Genomic DNA, 22,514 nt, shown 5'->3' with positions numbered 1-22,514 from the left:
TGTTAGATTCCTCTCTCCTGTCGTGACAAAAATGGATCATTGTGTCTACTAGCATTTTCCCTAGGCTGCTGTATGAAATCCAAAGACACTTTTGTATCTCTTACTGCTACTGAAAGGTTCTCTGGATTTTTTTTTTATTTTTTATTTTTTAAGCTAAATCCTACCCAACTTTGTTTCCTTGGGCAGTGCAGTTATTAGGGAGATCATGCTGAAATAGCTGCCTGCCTGCATCTTGCATTGCTATAATGTGGCTGGTCTACAACAGAACCGTCATGTCAAGACTCATTCAATCTGAGGGGGAAATGCCCCCTGGCATCAGCCTCAGGGATGCTTAAGTAGGACATGTGCAAGGCAGATATATGTTCTGTAGTCCATATATTTGCAAAGCTTGGTGCCTCAGTCCTGCAGAATCTGTTTCCAAAGCAAGAGTACTTGAGAGCTTTGCTTCTGGCTTTTGAATCAAGAAATTAATGGAAATGGAAAGCTATAAATGGAGCTCAGGAATGGTGCATGGCCATGATTATGTGGGAGGCAAAGAAGGGATGATGCAGTTACCTGCTATCGCTGCCTAAAGAAACTCAAAACAAACAACCCCCCCCCCCCCAAAAAAAAAAACAAAACCACCCTCAAGAACTTGGGAGTGTTGCATGTCTTTGATAAGCTGAAATCTTGGGTTGACTATATTGTTGGTACCTATCCTCCCATAGGTAAATAGGGAAGTAATTAATTTTTCTTTCATAACTCTAAAAACTGCTAGTATTGTGACATGAAAACAGCTGCATTTTAATTTTAATAGGCTGCCTGTCATCTTGTTCCATTTTACTGAGATTAACATCTTGATGACTTATTCCATACAGAGCTTCTTTAATTCTTCCAGAAATAATCAAACGTTGTACTCTGCACTAAATGAAGAAAAAGTGGTTCTGTTCCTGCATCTGCTAGGCATAGACACAAATGGGCATGCTCATCGGCCAAACTCGAGGTAATTTGAGAGACTAAGTATAGCTTCCCTATTAGTGTTGAATGCATGCACTAACTTTTTTTTCTCTAAACTGTTTTTCTTAACAGTACTACCTATCAAGACAAAAACACGACTTGTCTTGATGAGTTTCTACAATAGGCCAATAAGTCACTATGACTACTCGTGCTCTGAATTTCCTGGGGTTTGATGTTTTAAGGTCTTTTCTCTATATAAGTGACAAATTTTACTGTGTTCCTTTGCACTTTGTAATGCTCCTTCAGTCCAATCGGATTTTTAGCAAGTTGTCTTAAAGGTATGTGGGGCACTGCAGTTTTAAATGTAAAAGTGGAAACAGTTCTTGCATTCCGCACAGCAAAAAAGGTAAGGTTGAATTTATGGAAAACGGTAAGTTCAGAAATAATAATGCTGAAATTTGCAGCCCTGCTTTAGCTTTCCTAGGACATTAGCAAAAAGAAAAGTTTAGATCATTAACAGTACACATCATCTATTCAACTTGGTGTGCTATTTGAGAGCTTTCCTTTCACTTCTTCACATGCTCTGAATATAGAATTCTGTATTTTTCTCCTGCATACTTCAAAATCCCTGCCCTAATTTCTTACACTGCTGCAAAGTTTGTGCTTGCTGTATGTCTCATGCTCTTTTTTAAATTAGTATTTTAAAGATGCATTTTTAAAATTGACTTTGGCAACACATAGAAAACTTGGTTGGCTGAAAGTAAATCACTACCACTTTTTTTAACATATACATTTTGGGGTTAGCATCTGTCCCACAAAACTCTGGGATCTATGCTGGTCTGTGAAATATCTCAAAGCAGTCCCCCTTCTTTATTCATTATTCAATTATTGGTTACAAATAACTTTCAAAACTTGCAACTTAGAGTTGCAATTTCCCAGAATTCCTTAAGCTTTGACATTCACCTTCATTTGCCTAATTGCTGAGTGATTAAATTAGTCTTCAATCAAAGACAGATCAGATTTGAAACATAAAGAAGCCATCTGAGACTATAGTTTCAGGAGCCTTAAAACAGTACTGTGACAAGGTAGTATCCCGTCTAAGAATTGGAGTAGGAGAGGTTTTAAATCTAGGATGCCTTTTGTTAGCTTGTGGTTCTGTAAAGGGTAAAGCTGTCCATAATCAAGGGACTGAGTGTGGATAACTTGATATATGCTAAGGGCAAGAGCCACCTTGAATCTAATACTGTTTTTTGTTTGTTTGTTTTTCAGGGAATACAAGGAGAATATTAGAAAAGTTGATGAGGGTGTAAAAGAAATTGCTTCAATGCTTGAAAATTTTTATGGAAATGATGGGAAGACTGCTTTTATCTTAACTTCTGACCACGGAATGACAGATTGGGGTGAGCCTTTTTAAATGTTGATAGTTAGCTAAGCTTGTGAGTATCTGGAGTGTGATTAGAGCTCTGTTCCTGTAGAAGGTTTGGAGCCTCTGCTTCGATTTGATACCCTAGGTTTTGCCCTTGTATGAATCCTGTGTGAATTAGGAAAGAGGTAATGGGCTGCAGGGGACCTCATCAGCCCTGTGAAAACTGAGATGGGTATCTGGGCAGCAAAAAAGAGTTAATAGGGTAAAGCTTAACTCATTCAGCAGCTGCTGGTAGGGGAGTGGGAGCAAGAGAAGGGGAAGAAAGAGACCTGAATACCACTTCTTTCAGAGCCTTCCTGAAGAAAGCTAGCCCGGGCAAGAGATGATTGCGTTATTTGGCTGCTAACAGCAAATTTGGGCTTCTTAAAGACCACATGGGACAGAAATGCTTATCACTTTGTTACTCTTAAGTGCCTGGGGGAGGTGAAGAGAGTCAGGGAGTTGGAGGCAAACTTTGTCTTTTTGCTTATTTTGGCCCTTAGGTACATGAGAAAGGATGGGACTGCTATGTGGTCTTCTCAGGGGAGGCTGGAGCTGGAGAGTGGGTGGAGCAGCTGAAAGCACAGGAGGGAGAGTGGGGCAGGTGGCCGGCCAGGCTGATACCCACAGGGGGCACTTGTGAAGGACATGACCACAGTGGCCAAATGACTTGAGGCAATTTTGGCCTAACTAGATTAGGGCAGATGGGAGAGTTTATTGTGGTGAACTTATTTAGACAAATTCCCCCCTTCCCCCCAAGAATTTTAAGAACATTCCTGTGCTTGCATGCAGCCGATTAAGGGAGACTGTTTTTCCCACTTTAACCCTGTAAAACACAAGGATACTAGTTGGGATACCAATTAAACTTAATTTTCAACTAAGTTTTAGCAGGGTTAAATTATACCTTCATACTGCTTTCATACAGGGAAGGTGGGGGGGGGGGAAGCGCTTAGTGTGGTGTTCTTTGATCAGCTCAGATTTTTCCTCTTAAAATATTCTTGCCAGCCTTTTAACATGTTATTAGTGGCTGTGCTAAGGGGCAAGTTCATTTTTAAAACCTCAACTACCTACCTTTTTAAACATTGATAAAACAGTAATTCTGTTACATTGCAAACAGTAAAAAGGAAGAGCTATTTTAACAGTCCAACGTGGCAGCAGTAGTGCTGTCATAGAAGATAACAGAGTAAATGTAGCCTTTCTTGCTGGTAAGCAGAGATTAGAGATAGTGCTATGGTGTTCTGTTTGGGTTTCTAAGGGAATGAGAGTGGAACCTGCCTAAACTTTTTAGTCGAAAAGGCCCCTTCCCCAAAAGTCTATACCCCAGCTTTTGCAAGAGAAATGTAGATTAAGAAGACTATAAATGAAAGTACACTTGGGTGCTTTCTCTCAGTTGGCTATAGGTAGCCTTAGCCTGCAAAGAAACTTCCAGTTTCAGTCATACTTGGTTTGAACAGCATTTAAGGCTTGTACCAAATACAAAAGTATTATTCCTTGTTGCAAGCAGTCACTGTGATTCTGTGAAAGAAAGCTTATGCATCAGTCACAAATCTCATCTCCCCTTCTCCCCCCTGCAAAAAAAAAAAAAAAAAAAAAAAAAAAAAAAAAAAAAAAAAAAAAAAAAAAAAAAAAAAGGAAAAAAAATCTGAAACAGTTTAGCAGTTTTACTAGCTTTGGAGGTGAAGTAATATGGGCAGGCTCTGAATGTACAAGAACTTGGAAGTGAAGCAAAATAAATGGATAAATAGCCACATATAACATCTGGTAATTCTGAATTACAAAGGAAAGTAACCTCCAGGGAGCAGTAAACCATGACAGCTTTGGTGCCTAGCACTTTTAGAAAGTTTCTGCGGTGGGTGTATCTGTAGCTATTAATTGTGATACTTTTGAACTAGGGATGCTTCAGGTGTGGTCATGACAAAAGTCAGGGTCATTTTTTGTGTGCCATCCTAAACTTTTCAAATGGACGGGATGCAGATTTGTTCTGTCATCGGAGATGAGAAAAGTATTCATTTACTTATTTATTCAAAATTGGCCTAATTACTATCTGCTTACTTGCAAAACAGTCCATTTGAATATTATTTATGTAGAGCTGTCTGTCACTTATAATAAAAAATTTTAATTCCAACATATATTTTTTCTTCTGTTTTTCAAGTAATCACTTTATTTTTTTTCCCATATGATCAGAGGGAACTCAGGAGGTCCAACCTCCTGTTCTCAAAACAGGTTGACCTATGAGGCCAGACTGGGTTGTCCAGTTGGGCCTTGAAAACCTCCAAGGATGGAGCCTGCACAGCCTCTCTGGACAACCTGCTTCCCTGTTTGGCTCTCCTCGTGGGGGAAACGTTTTTCTCTATATCCAGTCTGGACCTCTCTTGTTTCAAATTATACCTGTTATTTCTCATCCTTTCATCATGTACCTCAGTGAGAGCCTGGCTCCACATTCTTGCTAATCACTCTCGCAGGTATGGGCAGGCTGTTCTTAGGTCTCCCCAAAACTGTCTCTTCTCCAGGCTGCAGAAGCCCTCTCCTTGCAGGGTAAGGGCTGCAGCCTCCACTAGCTCAGGGGCCCTCTGCTCAGCTCAGCCCAGTTGGTTGATATCTTTTCTCTATTGGGGGGCCCAAAACTGGATGCAGGTATCCAGAGGCCATATCACAAGTGTTGTATAGAGGGCGATATCCTTTTCCTCAATCTCTTGTCTGTGCTCCTGTTAATATAGCCCATGGTGTTGTTGGCCATCTCTGCTGCCAGGGTGTGCTGCTGGCTCATGCTCAGCTTGTGTCTGCCAAGGCCCTCAGGTGCTGTTCACAGGTTTAGGTGTGTGTAGGTGTATATATATATGTATGGGTGTATATGTATACACACATGTATAGATAGTATTCAAATACCTGCCTTTCATCTTCATAGGCCTAAATCTGCTTTCCAGTTGGCATGTAGGTTTGTGTCAGTAGGTGAACATTGTTCAGCTTTGCTGTCAGTGCATCCAGAAGAGCAGCTAGGGAAAAGGTAGTAAAAACTATCCTGAGACATTCTTGTTGTGAGTTGGAGCTTTTGAAAAGAAAAGAAAAGGTGATAAGGCTAATCTCTCAGGCTTTGAAAGCGTCTGGTCTGTCATAGTTTTCTGTCACTCCCTTTTTGTTTAAAGAAAAAGCCTGACTTTATGCCAGGAGGGTTAATGACATCAAAATTGACTTCAGTGAGTGCAAGAGCAAGCCCAAGGGAGATGCACAGGACCCCAGTCAGCAAGCTGAAGGCTAGTTCAGTAGCCTTTTTTTATTAGAGCTGTAGTTTTGGCAACTGCTGCCATTTTTCCAGTGACTATTTCCAGAATGGGATGGACACCAGATTTTAAAAACAGAAGGTCTCTTAGGGAAGAGAGCATGCTCTAAACTTGGCACAACTCAGGAACTTGCGGTTGTTGGCAAAGACCAATGAACTCATTTGCTTTCCCAGTCTGTGATTTTGCTTTAAGCTAATCTTGGTGGTGGTTGTTTGCCAGCATCGGTGACCCCATGCTCGCCCTCACCTCAGCCTTTTGCCCTTGCAGCTGTCCCTGTGCCCCGCTGTGCAGTATGCAGCAACTCAACCTGCAGTGCCCTCTCCCTCTCTTTCCTCTGCAAAACTGTGTGTTTGGGGGGATGGGGTAGAGCAGTGAAGACACCCAGCTGAAAATCAGTATTTTGCCCTGTTATGATTCAGATCTGGCTGAAAACTAGTTCTTATGCAGGGGCTGGGCAGGCCTGCCTCTCTCAGCTGTGTCTCCATTTGAGCATGAACAGAAGCACAGCCTCAGTAAAATGCTTAGAGAGATGGTGGCTCACCTAAAATGAAAGTTCACCAAAAACAGCACTTTCCTCCTGTGATGGAAGCAAACAACTGGTGCCAGGAGGATGGAGGAAACACTCTTCCTGGAAAAGGAAAATTCTCCATCTGCTCTTTTCCCAAGCTCCAAAAAGAAAAGTTGTTGCTACTTTTGAGGCTGGAGAATGCCTTGCAAAGGGTTTCTTCTGGATTCTTTTATCATGCCCAGATCTGTTTATTCTTAAGCTTAGGGCAGTTTAAAAGGAAGCAAAACTGGCTTTTCTGTTCTGCCATAGCAATTGTTACACATTCGGTCTCAGCGCTATTCCCAGTTTTGTCTGATTCTCTAAAATACTTTGGAACAATGTGCTGTTCTCTCATGCTATTCATAATTTTCATAAATGCACAGACACGTGTGTGTGTGCGTATATATATACATACATATACATACACACACACACACACACACACACACACACACACACCCCTGTACCCACACAAAATATATAATCGTGTGAAGTGTGCAGTGACCAGCATCGAGTTTCTATGACAATCTCATTCCTTCCATGACTGGCTTATGTCGCTGCTGTGGTACCTCACCCCCTGAGCTGAATGACCAGCATTTCTTTCAAGCTTGTGTGGCTTCTGCTTCAGTGCAGCTGCTGCTGAGATGTCATATTATTAAAGCTTTCTCCTTTTGGCAGCTGATATGTTAATTTGGAGGAAATTAATTTCCTCAGGGAATGAAGTCATGTTTTATCAATTTTTAGGGAGTGTGCTACCAGGCTTTAAAATGGTAAAAATGAACTTGCATCAGTAGGAAAGCATGGTGGTCATTGTGCATGTTGTCTCCTGTTTTTGAAATAGAAATTTAATCCTTATTTAGGTACTAAGGAGATCAGTTTTGTATGATTTTAGGCACATGCCTGATTTTACACAAATGAATTGTCTCTGGTTTCCATGGAACACTTGGGATAGGCATGTACATGCTTTTTGAGCTGTTGACACCCTTACACCTTTCCAATACTTTGGCTTTACTTTCTGTTTCTGTAGTTTAAAAATTCAGAGAAGAACCTGTTAATACAAAACTTATCTATTTTATAGACCTGATTTTTAAGGCAGCCATTTCCATCATATAACTTGAACTCAGCCTTAGTGGTAGAAAATAAGGTATGAAGCTAGATCAGGTTGTCTGTAACAGGAACTTAGATTATTATTATTATTTTTTTTTAACACCATGCATCTTGAAGTTTGTTTACACTGGTTTTGATTTGGTGCACTTTAGGATCCCATGGAGCTGGTCATCCCTCAGAGACCTTAACACCACTAATTGCTTGGGGTGCTGGAGTGAATTATCCACAGAGGGTTGCATCCCAATTCTTTGAAGACAATTTTTTGAAAGGTATGTAAAATGCCAAACTTTAAGTGTGAAATTTGGTGGAAGGACAATGTTTGACCATCACACCTGTTCGGCTTCACTGAGTTCTGCCCTGTCCAAGGTAATGTGTCTTGCTCTGTGCAGTGTGGAAAGAAGAGGTGACAGGGCATGTGTGTGGAGGATGTTGCAGAATTGTGTAGGTAATATCAGAGTAATTTTTCTTTTGCAATTGTTGAATTGAGGACTTTCTCTCTTTGGGTGCAGGAGACTATTCATACTCTTATAACTTGGTTCCAGGGGAGGCTTAATTCTTAGGAAGCCTTCTATAGGTTAAAAGCTGTTTGTACAGAAACACGAAACTTGGCATGTCCGAAGATCCTTTTTAGCTTCACAGTAGAACCCTGGGAACTTGCCAGGGGCTGTGTTATCTCATTTTAATCCTTGTGGCTCTTGTGGAAATGTAAACAATCTTTCTCAGGAGATAGTGTCATGACTCTTTGCTGTTATTTTTCCCCTTTGTAATTTATTTAAGGGTAGTAGACATTACCCTTTTTTTTTTTTTTTGAATACCTATTTAATATTTCAAATATGTAACATAAATAGTGGCTTATTGAAATTTTTCTGGAGTTCTAACAATGCATATGATAAACTGTGCAAGCTCTTCCTTTTATATATGCTCTGTTTTTGCAGCTTGCTTTGTTTCTTAATCTTGAATCTCTCAGGTTATTACTCAGGATCAAGGAGGTAATGGTTTTCTATTTTATTGAACTGTTTGTCAAGCTACATTAGAGAAGAGAAAACAGGCAGAAATGTCTTCAGCCCTGAGGTTTTAAATCCACCCTGCTCCTGAAGATTCATGGTAGCAAAGATCATATAAACATGACTTCTCAGATACAGATCATGCTAATGTTTCACTTTCTGTGGTCACTGGCTGGTATAAAATTACGACATCTCTGCTAGGTTTGAAAAGAAGTTGTGGAACAATGGAAAATAGAGTAAAAATGACTGATTTTGATGCGTGTTTGTGATGGCTGATCTGCTAGACTTCTAAGGACACTTAATGTCTTTAAGTGTCAATCTGTAATAGGTGATTTTTACAGCTGTCACAGGTCTCTTCATTCTCAGAGGTTTTAGTACAAACCTTGGCATCTGGCTTCAAGTAATGATGAAAATGGTATTGAGAGCATTTGGAAAGGGTGAAATAACTATTGAGCTGACTTCCAGGTACACAACGGAAGAAAACTTTTAGCTGTTACATGTTAGGAAACGTTTGTCCTCTTAAAGGAGAGAATGTCTGCACTCTGCTGCGTCCCTTGGATAGTCTTGCACTGGTTTAAAAAAAACCCTAAAAACACTGCCCTCTGCCCTTTCTGGGCTTGCTCTGCAGCTTTCCATCTGAAAAGCATGGTGTAAGTCTGCTTAGAAGCTATGTTTACAGCTTCTTAATTGTTGGGAATAGTCTTTGAGTAATGAGAATATCTTCTAATAGCTGAGTACTCTCTCTGCAGTAGTACATTGCAGCTCCCAGTAGGCTATGTGGCTTAAAAATAAAGTGGTTGTTGAAATGTAACTTGGTACTTTTGCAGGTCAGTACAGAGAACAGCTCCTACGCTAAGTTACAACCCCACAGATATTTTCATAAAGCTGAGATATGAAAGAGGAGATGTTTAAAAGAAGTCTTGTGAAAAGTCCTCTGAATTTGCCTTTTCTGCTCCTTACAAAAGAAGCTGAAACTGTGCAAAGGAAAGGAGAGCATCCTGAGATTGCTATGTCACTGATATATGTAGGTGTCCAATTTGTTTGACACAGCATGCATCAGTGTTCCAAGTTCTTGCATCTACTGTCAATCTTTCCTAATTCTTCTGAATTAAGAGTTCATGGAAACAGCACAATATTTTTAAAGCTGACAAACATATGCTCTGTTCAATGCAAGCCCACTCTAGGCAGCTCAGTGAATTGTCTCTTTTCTCATCATCCCCATCAAGGGTAGATATTCCCAGAGGCAGTGCCTGCAGTCAAGGTTTAGTCTGTCCAGTTTGTCATGGGATGATGAGTGTGCTCCTCAGATGTCTGGAAGGGCACACCATTTGCTCTGAGATGACAGCCCTCTCCTTACCAGTCTCTTCACCTGTGCTTCACATTCCCTCAGGACTAGCCATATAACCATCTTGGGCAGATTCTTGATGGCAGAGCTGCATCCTGTGAGCAATGCGTAGCATTGCCCATTTGGTTATTGGCTTGACCTTTCTTCAGAAAGGAGAATATTGAGCTGCTGTCTGCCTTATCAATGCAGGGCCTGCCAGCTGCCTTGGGGTATGAACCTAGAGAAGCCAGTAAGCTAACTGCACTGTCTTCTGCAGCAGAAGGACGTGCGGTGGTGGGCTTCATCTACAGGTATTCCTATTTCAGAGGAGGTTTGGCCTGCAGCTGAGGGAATTCTGTATATTGCTTCACTAGTTTTGCCTGTGTGAATTTTTTTGTGAGATTTTATCTTTATGTCATGTGACCTTATACTTGGGGCTCATTTTTTAACTGGTACTTTTCTGCTAGTTTCCCTAGACTCTTAGCACCTGACTGCTCAGCAGATTGCAGTAAGAGCAGGACGGGGTAAAGAAAAAAAATCCTATCAAACGGGTGAAAAACTGTGCTGAATGTTTTATGGGAAACCTAGGTAGAGAGCTGGAATCATAAAACAGTATTCAGCATTTAAATCCAAGATGTTTCTTTTTCACTCACATGAGCACAACCTAGATCAGCCATCTGCAGGTTTGTCCCAGTCCTCAAGAGCACTTGGATTTAGTGTGTTATGGCACTTGGTCTAAGGCAGTGGTAACAGCTATCATAAAAAGTCTTGTGCCTTTTGGAAATATTTGAGTAATAGAAGCCAAGATTTAAGTTTGTAGCAAAGCTACTTTCTCCCTACCTTAAACACATTGTGGTTGTAGACAGTCAATTGTTTTCCTTTAACTAACATTTTCTAATGAAAGGCAAACTATGCTATTGTATAACAGAAATATAGGTGAGAATCAATATCTCTAGAAATATAAACCTGTTTGTTTTTCCAGGAAGCCAAAGTAAACAAAAACTTACTCTTTCTGTCATAAATCTAACACAGAATTCATGATTAATGCGGATAATACTTTCTATGTATTGCCATGAGAATGCCTTGTAACTGTATTTCTTACTGTTGCTAAGATACATAGCTGCTGTTTAGAGTGCTCTTTGCACATAAATAACAATGAAGCTGTAATTGGACCCTGAAAGTAGCTGTGGTATAAATTAATTGCTGAAAATTAGTTTTGCACATACAGTGCTCAAAATAGTGGTATTTCCTGTCTTGGGTACTCTTCAGCCTAGACAGGTTGGGTCTGGCATAGACAGGGTCCACTGAAAGATAGAGATGGGGGACAGTCTAGGATTTGAGTGTGTGGTGTTGTTTGGAAAATTAAGTTGAACCAGAATTTTGAACTATGGTTTACCAGTATTCTTAATGTAGTGTGTATCTAGTGCATCTAAAACTCCACTTTTATATGAACACAAAGGATGCTTTTAGATGTGGTTATATAGGGAATGGTCTAAATGAGCCAGTTGCAATTCTGAGGTGCTGGGCAGGCGCCTAGTTTGGCTTGTGCAGTTCTGTATTCCTTGATGTCAATTAGAAGGTGCATTAATAGAAGACAGTGACTGGTCCCTTTAGCTTTTTGTGTATATTGAGGAAGGGGGCTGTGTCCTTGGCCTTGGTGCTAACATTGATTGCGGCTCCCCAGTGGAGGAAAACTGCCACTGACTTGTTTACTGCTATCTGTGCTTGATACCTGCTCCAGGTAGGTAGTTGACTGCTGACAGCATTTTAAGCACTGTCAGCAAGTCTGTTTCATCCCCTGTCACTTTTTTCTAACTGCATATCTGTTTTTTTTTTCCTGCCCCCCCACCATGTTACTGCTGTGAGTAGTGGGGCAGTTAACTTGGACATTTGGAAAAGCACTCAGATTGGAAAAAGAAACAAAACAGCTAAATTCTGTTTTGAAATAACTCTGCACACCCCCCCCCAAAGAAAACAGACAATTTCCACCTCATTTCCTAAGAGGCTAGTGGAGAGCAGAAAAATGCTGTTTTTGAACCAACTTTTTATATGATGTGCCACAGCTTCAGGGGCTAGCAGTACATTTGGCTTTGTCTACACTTTCAGTGTACTTGTTCTGATTGCTAAATCATTGAACTTTTCCCTTGAGCTTGCTCTTGGCCAGTATTGCATATGGCAGACGTGAAGTATGTTTACCACTCTGTACCGGTATATTGGGGACCTTGGGTTAACCTTTTTAAAAACTATTAAAGAGATTTAAACAGACCTTCTAAACCTGCATTTGAATCTTTCAGTTGGCACAGAGGTAATACATCACTTTCTGTGCAGCATTGAAGAAGAAGAAGGAAAAAAAAAGGAAAACTTGGACTTTCTTCAACTGATCTGGGTCACAATTGCAGGCAGCAATTTATCCTGATGGATAAAAGAAAATGTGAACTGAAATGAAAGCGTTTTACTCTTTCTGCCTGTTGAGTTCCATCTGTAACCCCTCTTGAGCTAGCATCCTAAAGCCAAATTATAATTTTCTTTAGTAACAACACTTTACAAAAAATGGCAACAAGACATTATATGTCAACTGAATTATCCCTTTCAAATTTATTTAGAGTAACTATTCATGTGCTGTGTTATTTCTTGTAGAATGGAAACTGGAGAACTTGAAGAGGCTGGATGTCAATCAGGTATCAAACATACCAGTTTACTAGGTCATAAACTTTCTTTTTAAATCATACGTTTTGTGTGATTTTAGACCAGTGGAAGGAACTTGAATGAGTGATCAAACAGCCATAATATTTTCCTGGAATACGTTATATAATGTTAAATGAAGAGTTGCAGGAACTGCCCTCAGACGAAACATAACATGAAAAAGCTTAAATTGTGTGTTAACAGATGTGGCAACTACATACAACCTCTCTTCCTGAAGAAGACTTATCACACCATTTTTAATTATTTGATCATATGGCATTTTAGAAAGAATACAGAACCGTATGCTAGGTACTCCTTGAAAGCTTGATGCCAGTTATCTCCAAAATATTTTGAATAGCATCTAATGTTTTCAGAGTAAGTTTCTCTCAAAAAACCCCCAAAAAACAAAAAAACCCACCACCTTTAGAAATAATTTATGATGCTTTCCTTCTGCTTTCTATTTTGAAAGCATTTTGGAACTGTGCTTACGCTTCCTCCTCTGTGCATCTTGGGAAGGTGCCCAGCTGAACACAAAGCGTGGTGTGATGCTTGCCCTAGTTAGTGAGCACCTGCCATGTGCTTTTTACTACACTGCAAATTTGGCTATATGTGTGTTCAGTGTGGTTTTCCACTGTTACCTGTTTTGGTGTCACGTTTTTCCAGATACTGCTATCATTATTAAATGAACTTTTGCTATACTCTTGAATTGTGTGGGTTGTTTTGGGTTTTTTTTTGTTGTTTTTGTTTAGTAAGGTCTGTGATTAAGCCCCAGCCATCTGGTAATTTAGACAAATACATAGCGTGGTACTGTAAGGGAAGAAAAGTGAACTTTTTAACCTTTGATACTGAAGCAGCCAAGTTGTGATTTTTTTTCTTTGTCATGAAATAACACATAGCACACATGCATGCACATACACATGTGCAGGCACACACGGAAACTCAGGCTCATAGGTTAAAGTTTGGGAAGTTCTGAATCGGCAGCTTTCAATAAAGCTCTGGTACAAAACTGGAGATGAGTCTGGTCTCAAGGGTTGCAGGAGTTATGGGAATGTTATTTCAAGACTCTATAGACTCTTGATTTTCGCTCTATTCCCAGTAATGGACTTTCCAAAGACAGCCTTTTCCAATATTCTGTAGTACATGTAGAATTATGGGTAAAAATAGCAAATTAGATTTCTGCTTGATATTACACTACATGCATTTTGTCCTCTACAAATAATGGTTTGGAGTCTGCTTTTGTACAGTAGATCTAAGGCTGTAGCAGTGCCTTTGATTTTGATATAGTTACTTCAGTTTTATGCTGCAGACAAAAAGAGAGAATTTTGGTGCATAGTTTTACATTAAGGGAAAATATAAACCTAGTAAGAGCTGGTCTTTTATACAAGCAAAAAGTAACAGTAGCTTATTTAATGAGAAATCTTACTGTAGGTAAAGGGGCCTCCTTGAGGATTAAGGGCTGAGTGGACATAATAAATTTATAGGATCCCTCTGTAAAGGGGAGAAAGTGAGTAATTAGCACTGAGGAAACAAGGCGCAAGAAGGGCTTTTAAGAAAGGTATGTTTTATGTACAGCTTAAAATTTTAAGTATGGAAATAGTTCTTTCTATGGTGTAAATAGTAATAAAAAGTGGTGTGTTTTTCTGAATTGAATTTCTGTGAATAATAAATACTGTGGGTTTTTATATTTGCTTTTAAACTAAATGTATTTTTAAAGCTTTATCAGTACTAGAGTCTCACATTTTGAATCTAATTGTGTCATGATGACTACTAGAAACAGTAAAGAATATTATGAAGGTGTTTAATACTGTGAAGTTCTAACACGTAATGCCATTTACTTTTCCAAATACAGATACATTAAAATTAAACTAAATTTATTAGCTCTGTAAGCTGGCAGTATGTTAAAATGGGGATGCTTCTGTTTGCACAGGCTGATATAGCACCGCTGATGGCTTCTCTTATCGGTGTTCCTTTCCCTCTGAATTCTGTGGTAAGAAATTCAAATGTTTTACTTTGATAGGAGTTTGCTCTTCCTAGAGGAAGAGGTGTTGGGGAGAAGACTTGAGGGTGTAAGAGAGGGGAAAATCACAGTTCTGGAAAATTTGCTGGAGAAGATGGAGACTGCTTGTAGTTTTAATTTTGTGTGTGTGTGTTCAGACTGGAGAACTCAATCTTCTGATATATTGTATAGAACTTAAAAGTATCAACTGACTTTCCAATTGAATAATCTGAAACTTCATGCTCTTAAGCTGTGTAAAAGTTCTGTTAATATGTAATTAGGGGTGGTAAAAATGCAGTCTGGTTCAAACAACGTTTGGGTTTCGATCATGAAAGTTGAGCCTGTAAAGCCAGTTCCTGCAATTTAATGTTAAATACTTTTTAATTTAGTGTGCTGAGTCTTTTAGATGATATCTTGTACCACTAATTTAGTGAACAATGGGGTTCCTCACTGTGAGATGACTACTTCTTTGAATTTGCTTCCTATATTTTTATATAGTCCAGAGGTTGTCTAATATAAAATTATTGCTAATTATCAATAAAATCTTTAGTGTGTTTTCATGTTGCTTATTTCACATGAAACACATCTATTTACAACACATTTCAATTTTTTTTTTCTGGAAACTTACACCAGATTCTGTCCCTGTACACTTTTACACATTGCTGGTCATTTGAACTAACTTTTGAGAAAGGTTTCCTAACGTATAGAGAAAGACATAAGAATTGCTCACTTTCTCGCTGTGAGTAATGGGTGCATCAGGCCCAGGCGGGGGTTTGGATGAAACATTTGAGTATTTAAAGAATGGATTCTGATTAGTGGTTGGGGTTTTATTATTATATAGTATATAATGTAACAGCTTCCATTATTTGTCTCTTTTGTGCAGCTGTGGGAGTTGGGATATTATGAGCAGTCCCTCTGATGTGGAGAAATTATGCGAGAAGACTATTTTTAGTTTTAATGGAGTTACAGCAATTACTTCAGTAGTAATTTGAATTTTTTTTTTGTTCACTTGTTTTGCCATTCAGCTCAGGAAATTCATGCTTCTTCATTTAAATCTTTGAGATATATGTGTGTGTGTATATATATATATGTGTGTGTGTGTGTGTATATATATAAATGTATTTATTTTTTTTGCCTCCAGGGAACTCTGCCTTTGGAATATCTAAACAATAGTGCTTATTTCAAAGCTGAGAGCATGTTCACAAATGCTGTTCAGATTCTCGAGCAGTTTAAGGTAACTAAACACATAGTAAAAAGAGGAAAAATATTTCTTTGAATAATAATTCTTGCTGCTCTTCGTAGAAGTTCTTATACTAGAACAAATACTGTATATGGCATACTATAATTCAAAGAACTAAAACTGAACACAGATACTGGATGATATTGACTGACTAGCTGTGAACCATATGTGAGTGGGTTTGAGAGACTTTAAATCTAATAAACACCTTTTTGGAAAGAAAATGAGTAGCTGCTTTTCTTGATTTTAACATAAATGCTGATGTTTATTGCTATTAACATACATCGCACCTGCATGCAGTAGGTATGTAGGCAGGCTCAGTTCTGAGTACTAAGTTCTGATATCTGAGAAGGAAATGTTTCCTTTGCAACAGTGATTGGGACACAAAGTCTAAACTCAGGATCAGTAAACAAACGGATCAAAAGGTAGTGGGCACCTGTCTATTAAAAAAATGCAATTAGTGTCTTAATTAACTTTTGGCTAATGCTTTTATATCTGTTGTTTTGCTCCTCTCAGCCTTTTCTTTCTTGCTTCATCTGATACTGGATATTATTATGTTATGAGAACACATCTGTGGTCTGAACAGAGCAAAGATTCTGTTTCGCTAGATGCTGTTCAGCTGTGGAGTAAGAAACATTCTCAAATCAAAAAATCTCAGTTTTGGCAAGACCTAGAAATACGATGAGGGCAGGATGCCCTCTGTGTCATGCGAGAACTGTTGCCTTGTCACAGCATCTGTGTGACCAGGACAGAACAAGGAGCTAAGCTTAGATGTGCTGCACGAGATGAGCGTGGAGGTTAGCACTGCTGGCACCTTCTGTCCCTTGAACGCACAGGTTCCCAAACATAGTTTGCCTGGATATTACGTTGGCAGTGTTGTTTCCCAAATCTGTGGTGGAAAGCTTGCATGTAGCAGAGGAAATGGTTGAAGTTTGGGCATGGCTTTGAAGCAGTTTGTCTAACACTGCTGGTATGTATAACCACCAGAGTCTGAAGACCTCTGCTTTAAGTACTGAAGGTGTCAGCTCTTTTTTTAGTTAGACTGATGTCTCAGGGAATACTTTTTTTTTTTTAAGCAGGTCATCTTTTCTCAAAGCTTGTTTTTATTCAGTCATTTTGTAGTGTTAAATCTTCTATTTTCTTCTTGGCTAGCTTGTTTCTAGGATTGTTTTGGAAGGACTGTGTGTGTACTCCTTTGGGCTTCTTCACGGAAGTAGAAGTAGCGCGCTGGCTTAGACATGCCAAGTGGGCTTTTGCTTTTGCTGTGATGGGCTGACCTGACCACAGTTTGTACTCCCTGGAGAGGATGTTGTTGTGGATGGATAAGATGCGACATGTAGATTGCTACTTCAAGCTGTCAGATTCTGGGATGCAGTTTGCTAGAAATTTCTTTGCTGTACTTTATGCCAGCAGTCAAACTGGTGCAGGAGGCCTTAAAGATATTTTGAAGGGCCTTGGGCAAAGTGACTCTGACTGCATCAAAACCTTTGCTTTCATTCAAGCTCAGGTTAATCAGTCTAGCAGTACTGCTTCGGCACCACAGTGGCAGCGTACTAGTTCCTGTCTGGCATAAATATCACCAGTTTGACACAAACAGATTATCCCTAAGGTCTGTTGGCATTTCTAACCATACCTTCCCTTTATTCTTTAAACTGTAGAAGTCCTTCTATGAAAATTGCTGAATGGGAGTGTGTTTGGGGGTTACCTTTTCTAGAGTGGATCTGGAAGCACTGGTGCAGCCCTCAGAGGAGCTACAAGTGCAGTATAGTTATTTACAAAAGTGTAACACCCAGTTTCCTGGACAGTATCTTGACAATTCATTAGAAGTTGCATATAATGATTTAACCTTTTTTTTTAATGCAGGTCAAGATGACTCAGAAAAAGGAAACAACATTGTCATTTCTGTTCATGCCATTTAAGTAAGTGCATGTAAAAACTGTATGCATTTTATCTGACTGTTTGTCTTATTGCTTTGATATTTCAGTGGGTTGCAGCAACAAAGAAATTGGGTCTCTTCAATCTTCTCATTAAATGAAAGTGCTTATCCAACTATGAAACTTTGCATTAGAATGAACTCTTTAAAGTTATGCAGTTAACTTCTATTTAAAAATTCAACTGGAAGGAGATATTAAAAAAAAAAAAAAAAAACTGTCCCTTAATCCTTAACTGAAGACTAAATGTATTATTTGGCTATCCTTTTTGACAATATAGCTGTGTATAGACTGTGTGGTAATACACATAATTTAATAAAAAACAAAAATTGTTTAATAAAAAACAATTGTTTAATAAAAAACAAAAACATGCCTTGGGAGATGTAAGTCCCTATGGACTTAAGAAATACCATCCATTCTTATCCTTGTTTATATGTACATAAAAGTTGAACTAAGAAATGTTTTTTTCTGTGATTTAAAAAACAGGATTCTAGTGAGAAACAAACAAATAAAAGCCCTTGCAGCCAAAAGAGAAGCTCAAAATCTTTAGAATTTGTGCTGTCTGGTATTAGTGTTTCCATGGCCATGAAAGGATTTGTAAAATGTTTGTTCATCTGTGAGCACTCTGTGTTCTAGAGTATGGACTTACTGACTTGCTCACCCCTCAGTCTTACCCAATTAAAGCTGCATTTTCTTTTCTCTACTTCCCCTGAAAGGTTTTCGAAAGCTTTCCTATGCGTGCACATGGTAGTAGTCAGTTCTGCTTTCAGTTTGTGGAGTGCTCCAAAGTGTTTTGTCACTGAGAGCAGCTGTTTTCCTTTGGGAAATAAAGCTGATGTTAATTAAGGTCTGTAAATCATAGGAGCTGTAAAGTACTTGAGTCTTTCCTATAAAGTATATTTAAGTACTAAATAAGATTGCTGTCTTTCTGAGCAGAGATTTACTGTGTTATTTTATACCACTAGTGTTTTCAAAGGGAAGGGTTCAAAATACTTAGTTCCTGAGACCCCAATCAAGTCTTGGCCACATTATCTTGGGCACATAATGAATGTTTTGGCTAACGTTTGATTAAGAATGACAGTTACATTTTCAAAGAACTTCTTGCTCCATATGGAGCAAAAATGCTCAGTCATCTTTTTTTGATTCTGTGGGGAAGACTGATAGTTTGGTTTTGCAGCTCTTATTTATGTTTTACTATCTTCCTGTCTCCTTTTCCCAAGAAATTTGTTCCTGTAAAATAGGATGTATTTTTCTTAAGTTAATACTAAATTTACTCTGAAGGAACTAAGAGTTACTGATTGCCTCGTGGACTGTTTTTTTCTCTCCTTTTTGTAATATATGGGATTGTTTTAAGTGGAAGTGCCAGAGATGTTTATCACTTAAAAAACCATGAATACAGTTGATATGAACATGATATTACTTTGGTATGGTTGATTGCAAAAATACTACTTTAGGTACTCTTAAATTGTTTCTGAATCAGAGCTTGGGTTAGTGGTCCTTCTGGGGCACATATATGAAACTAAAAGAATGCCTTAGGTGTGAAAATTACCTTATCCTTGTAAGTTGTGTGGAGAAAGACTTTGGTTCCCAAAGATGATGATTATCTTCAGCCTAGAAAAACAGAAGAGAATTCATACCGCAGACTGTCATGCATTAATATAAATACTCATCCAGAGTGTGCTGTGTTTGGCCAGATGCTAACTACTTAGTCTTCACAGTGTTGTTTGATTCTTAAAAGCTGGCTCACCTCTGGGAAACTACCAGCCTACCTTGTCCAACCAGTTACTAATAGTTTGGATGGAGCAGTTGAGCATCAGCTTATGTTTAAGTGGTGCAGCTTATAAGAATGGAAGGGAAACCCTGAGGCAGTTTTAGACATGACCTGCCTACAGATCTCTGGCCTGTCTCTCATCTGGAAGCTGTCTTGGGGAGCAGTGAGCCTGAGCTTCAGATGCTTCAGTTGATGATCTGGTGTATTAACATAAATCAGTCTTCATCAGTTGTTGGAGCTAAATTTGCGAAACTATGGAGTGGTGATACTCGGACAAAGGCATATGTCTCCTCCTGCTGGCTTTGCTATGATACTGGAGGTAGGTCGGGTAGTGTGTGTGTTTTGGAGAGGTGGAGGGTGCGCATTTAAAGCTATCACAACTGGCTTTCTCAGTGTTAACTTTCAGATCCCTCAGACTTGCTAGCACATGAGAAGGACTTTTTGTTTTTGAGCACCTTTGAAGGACTGAAGCCCAAAAGGAAGCAGTGTTATTGCCCACGTGATCCAGTTTATTGAAAGCTGATAATACAGTGCCACTGATACTGCTACGCTAGATAAAAACTTGTAAGAGGAAGCATGAATATGGTTTTATATTAGCACCCTCTTTGAAGGGGGGGGGGAAACAAAGATGAGAAGAAACACCAATTTATATTTCTTCCCTTTTTTAGTAAGGGTTAAAGGGTAGAAAATAGTACAATTACTCTACCTTTTTCAGGACAAGATTTAAAAAGGCAAAGCTCTGGGGATAGCTGCTTCCTCTTCCTGGAGCAAGAGATCTCCTGGTATGCTCTTTTGTTTCAGAATAATTAGTATTTGGTATTGGTACAGAGATTCTGTTTCTGCACAAGTACACGCTATTCAAACATGTCAGTATAGGGTTAATGGAAGGTTTCCCACAAATTTGTATTAGTCTGTGATTGGCCATGTCTGCTGCTGCAGCTAAGCACAATTCTGTGTTGTCTTTCTTCCTGTCACTGCTACCCTTCTCATTGAAATAACTTCTACTACTACTATTCATTGATTTGAATTTTTGTACAAAGGAATTAAACGTCTTTTTTTAATTTTTCTTGTCATCCTTCTGGTGCTTGAAGTTTTTTAATTGAAGCTCAGAAAGAGTGTATGCCAGCATAACACTGTATTCCTTCCTAGTTTATTGGAGGTTAGTGAAGCATAAATCATGTCTGTTAAGTGCCTTGGGTCCATCAAGTTTATCTGGAAAAAGAAAATGTAAATATTCTGTATTGGAATATTACAGATTTTTTTGTATATTTCAGCATCATGATTACTTTAAAAATGAACAAAAGTATGCCTATAAGAACTGTCTGTCTAAAATTTGTTAAAGATAGCCTTAAATGGTGTAACTTAATAGATGATATATGTTTGTACAACAGAAATGTAGATCTGAGTTACAGAATCTAAAATGTCAGACTAAGATGTTCTCTTTTCAGTGAAGCTGATGTAATTGTAATTATTATTAAAGGTGTATTTAGGGGTGAAAATATGTTCACAAATCACATATTCTGTAGAAAGTATGACTTATCAAAAACCTAAGCTTAATTTTTCAGCCAGAAATAATATGAATTAGTTCATTCCAATGTTCTCTGGGGAAAATCCTATTTCCTAGATTGAATTTTCAAGTATTATATATCCAAGTGACTAGAAAACTGTTCATGACCTTCAGATGTAATGACTTAAAAAGTAGTCTTTGGTTTGCATATTGAATCTGTCACACCTGAAGTGTTAGGTAGTTTGCCTACATGACAAGCCTATTTTTTACTACTTATTCACACAGAGTTGGCAACAGAGAGGAGGTTTACTGTACTGATGCATGATTCTTCCAATTTCCGCAAGGAATTTATTCTCTGGTAGCAGCAGAGGTAGCACAATGGGCAGAGAATGACAGCGGCAATTTTGAATGTGCTCTTTCTTACTTGGATCCAAATTGGATCTTTGTGTGGAATCCAGCTGTCGAGCGTGTCAGGATGGGGAGGATGGGTCTGATCGCTGTGTTGTGTGATGGAAACTTGGGGAGTGTCTACTTGGGTGGGTCTGAGGCAGGTTAGAACTGGGGTAGCTGTAACTATTTATAAGGATGTGTCTGGCTGTCAGTAATGCTGTTTAGCTGAAGTCCCTTCATCAGGGAACGCATCTGAATAAAAGCATATACAGAGGTTACCTGTGAAACTGTTGAGTACACATTTCAGAAGGAGCTCAGCTGCAAGTGTCTGCTGATTCTGCCAGGCAAGGTGCTCAGCCTGCTCCCAGGGGAACAAACACAGGCGAGCAGGAAAGTGGCCCCTGGCTTGCATGCAAGTTAACTGCAAGGCTGATACTGAATAATTGCTTTGAATATTTATCTGCAGTTCCAGCTGGACACCTGGAGAGATTTACTGTCTTAAATGAGTTTATTCCCCACCCCTTTCTACTCCCTATGTTTTTCTCCTGTTGGGAAAGACAAGGTTTCAAAAGTTACTTTCTTTGTAAAATCAGAAGCTTTTCTTATCAGAATTTGAGACAAAGGCACAATGCTTTGACCTTTATGTTTAAAAAGGCAGGCACCAAGATGTCATGTGCTTTGAAGGAAGAGTGAGGGAGGACAAATCTAAATTGCTGACAGGGGAAAACTGATGTCCAAGAAAGTTCACTATGTTGTTAGCATTCTGACCATTTGATGTACCTTAAGGTGACTGCAGAGCTGGCACAGCTTGCAGAGGAGTATGCCAAGGGGCCAGATGCTGCTGTTGCAAAAGCAGTCCCACAGCTGGCATCCTTGGGTTGTGAAAATAATCCTAAAAGGAGCAGGAGGACTGTTGTAGTGAGGTGAGTAGATGGGACATCAATACAACACTAAAATCCTCTTAACCAATTAATTTAATTTGATTACCCCAACAGGTGCAAGAGATTTAAAATATTAAATCACACACAAGCACAGGAGTGCTTTTTGTGTACACTTGGTGTATACAATTTTTTTCAGGGAGAACTGCTTCCAGCTATTGGGGTTCTCATTGCCTCACAATAAGATGGAAGGGGCGGTAGTTTAAGAACAACCATATACAAAAAACAGAATATGACCAGCTGGATTTTAATCACTGCTTGCTTTCCACTAGCAGTGATTTTTGTTGAATGTCTTGAGCGGTTTATGCCAATAAGAGTTTTTTAGCAGGGATACAGCTTGAATATATTATACCGTTTACCATCAAGTTTGTATCTTCTCATATATGAGAAATCCCATAATAACTTGATGGTGCATTTTTTTAAAGTAACTTGATTTTTTTGGATGCTACATGTCAGTCATC

The 22,514-nt window shown here is 39.0% G+C and overlaps 1 protein-coding gene across 8 annotated transcripts in view; it reads left to right on the top strand.

Annotated features, from left to right (window-relative positions):
• The window catches only part of PIGN (phosphatidylinositol glycan anchor biosynthesis class N), a 108,159-nt gene that overhangs the window by 31,003 nt on the left and 54,642 nt on the right, over positions 1–22,514 (top strand). For all 8 annotated transcript variants that reach the window (XM_064506893.1, XM_064506896.1, XM_064506898.1 and 5 more), the window contains 7 exons: positions 858–982; positions 2,206–2,336; positions 7,426–7,542; positions 12,239–12,279; positions 14,211–14,270; positions 15,421–15,513; positions 17,380–17,435. In XM_064506893.1, the coding sequence (XP_064362963.1) occupies positions 858–982; positions 2,206–2,336; positions 7,426–7,542; positions 12,239–12,279; positions 14,211–14,270; positions 15,421–15,513; positions 17,380–17,435 (623 nt within the window). The remainder of the gene's footprint in view (positions 1–857; positions 983–2,205; positions 2,337–7,425; positions 7,543–12,238; positions 12,280–14,210; positions 14,271–15,420; positions 15,514–17,379; positions 17,436–22,514) is intronic.

The sequence above is a fragment of the Dromaius novaehollandiae genome, chromosome 2, assembly GCF_036370855.1.
Source record: "Dromaius novaehollandiae isolate bDroNov1 chromosome 2, bDroNov1.hap1, whole genome shotgun sequence".
Taxonomy (NCBI): Eukaryota; Metazoa; Chordata; class Aves; order Casuariiformes; family Dromaiidae; genus Dromaius; species Dromaius novaehollandiae.
Note: the sequence above shows the minus strand (reverse complement) of the source record. Positions and strands in the feature narration are given on the sequence as shown.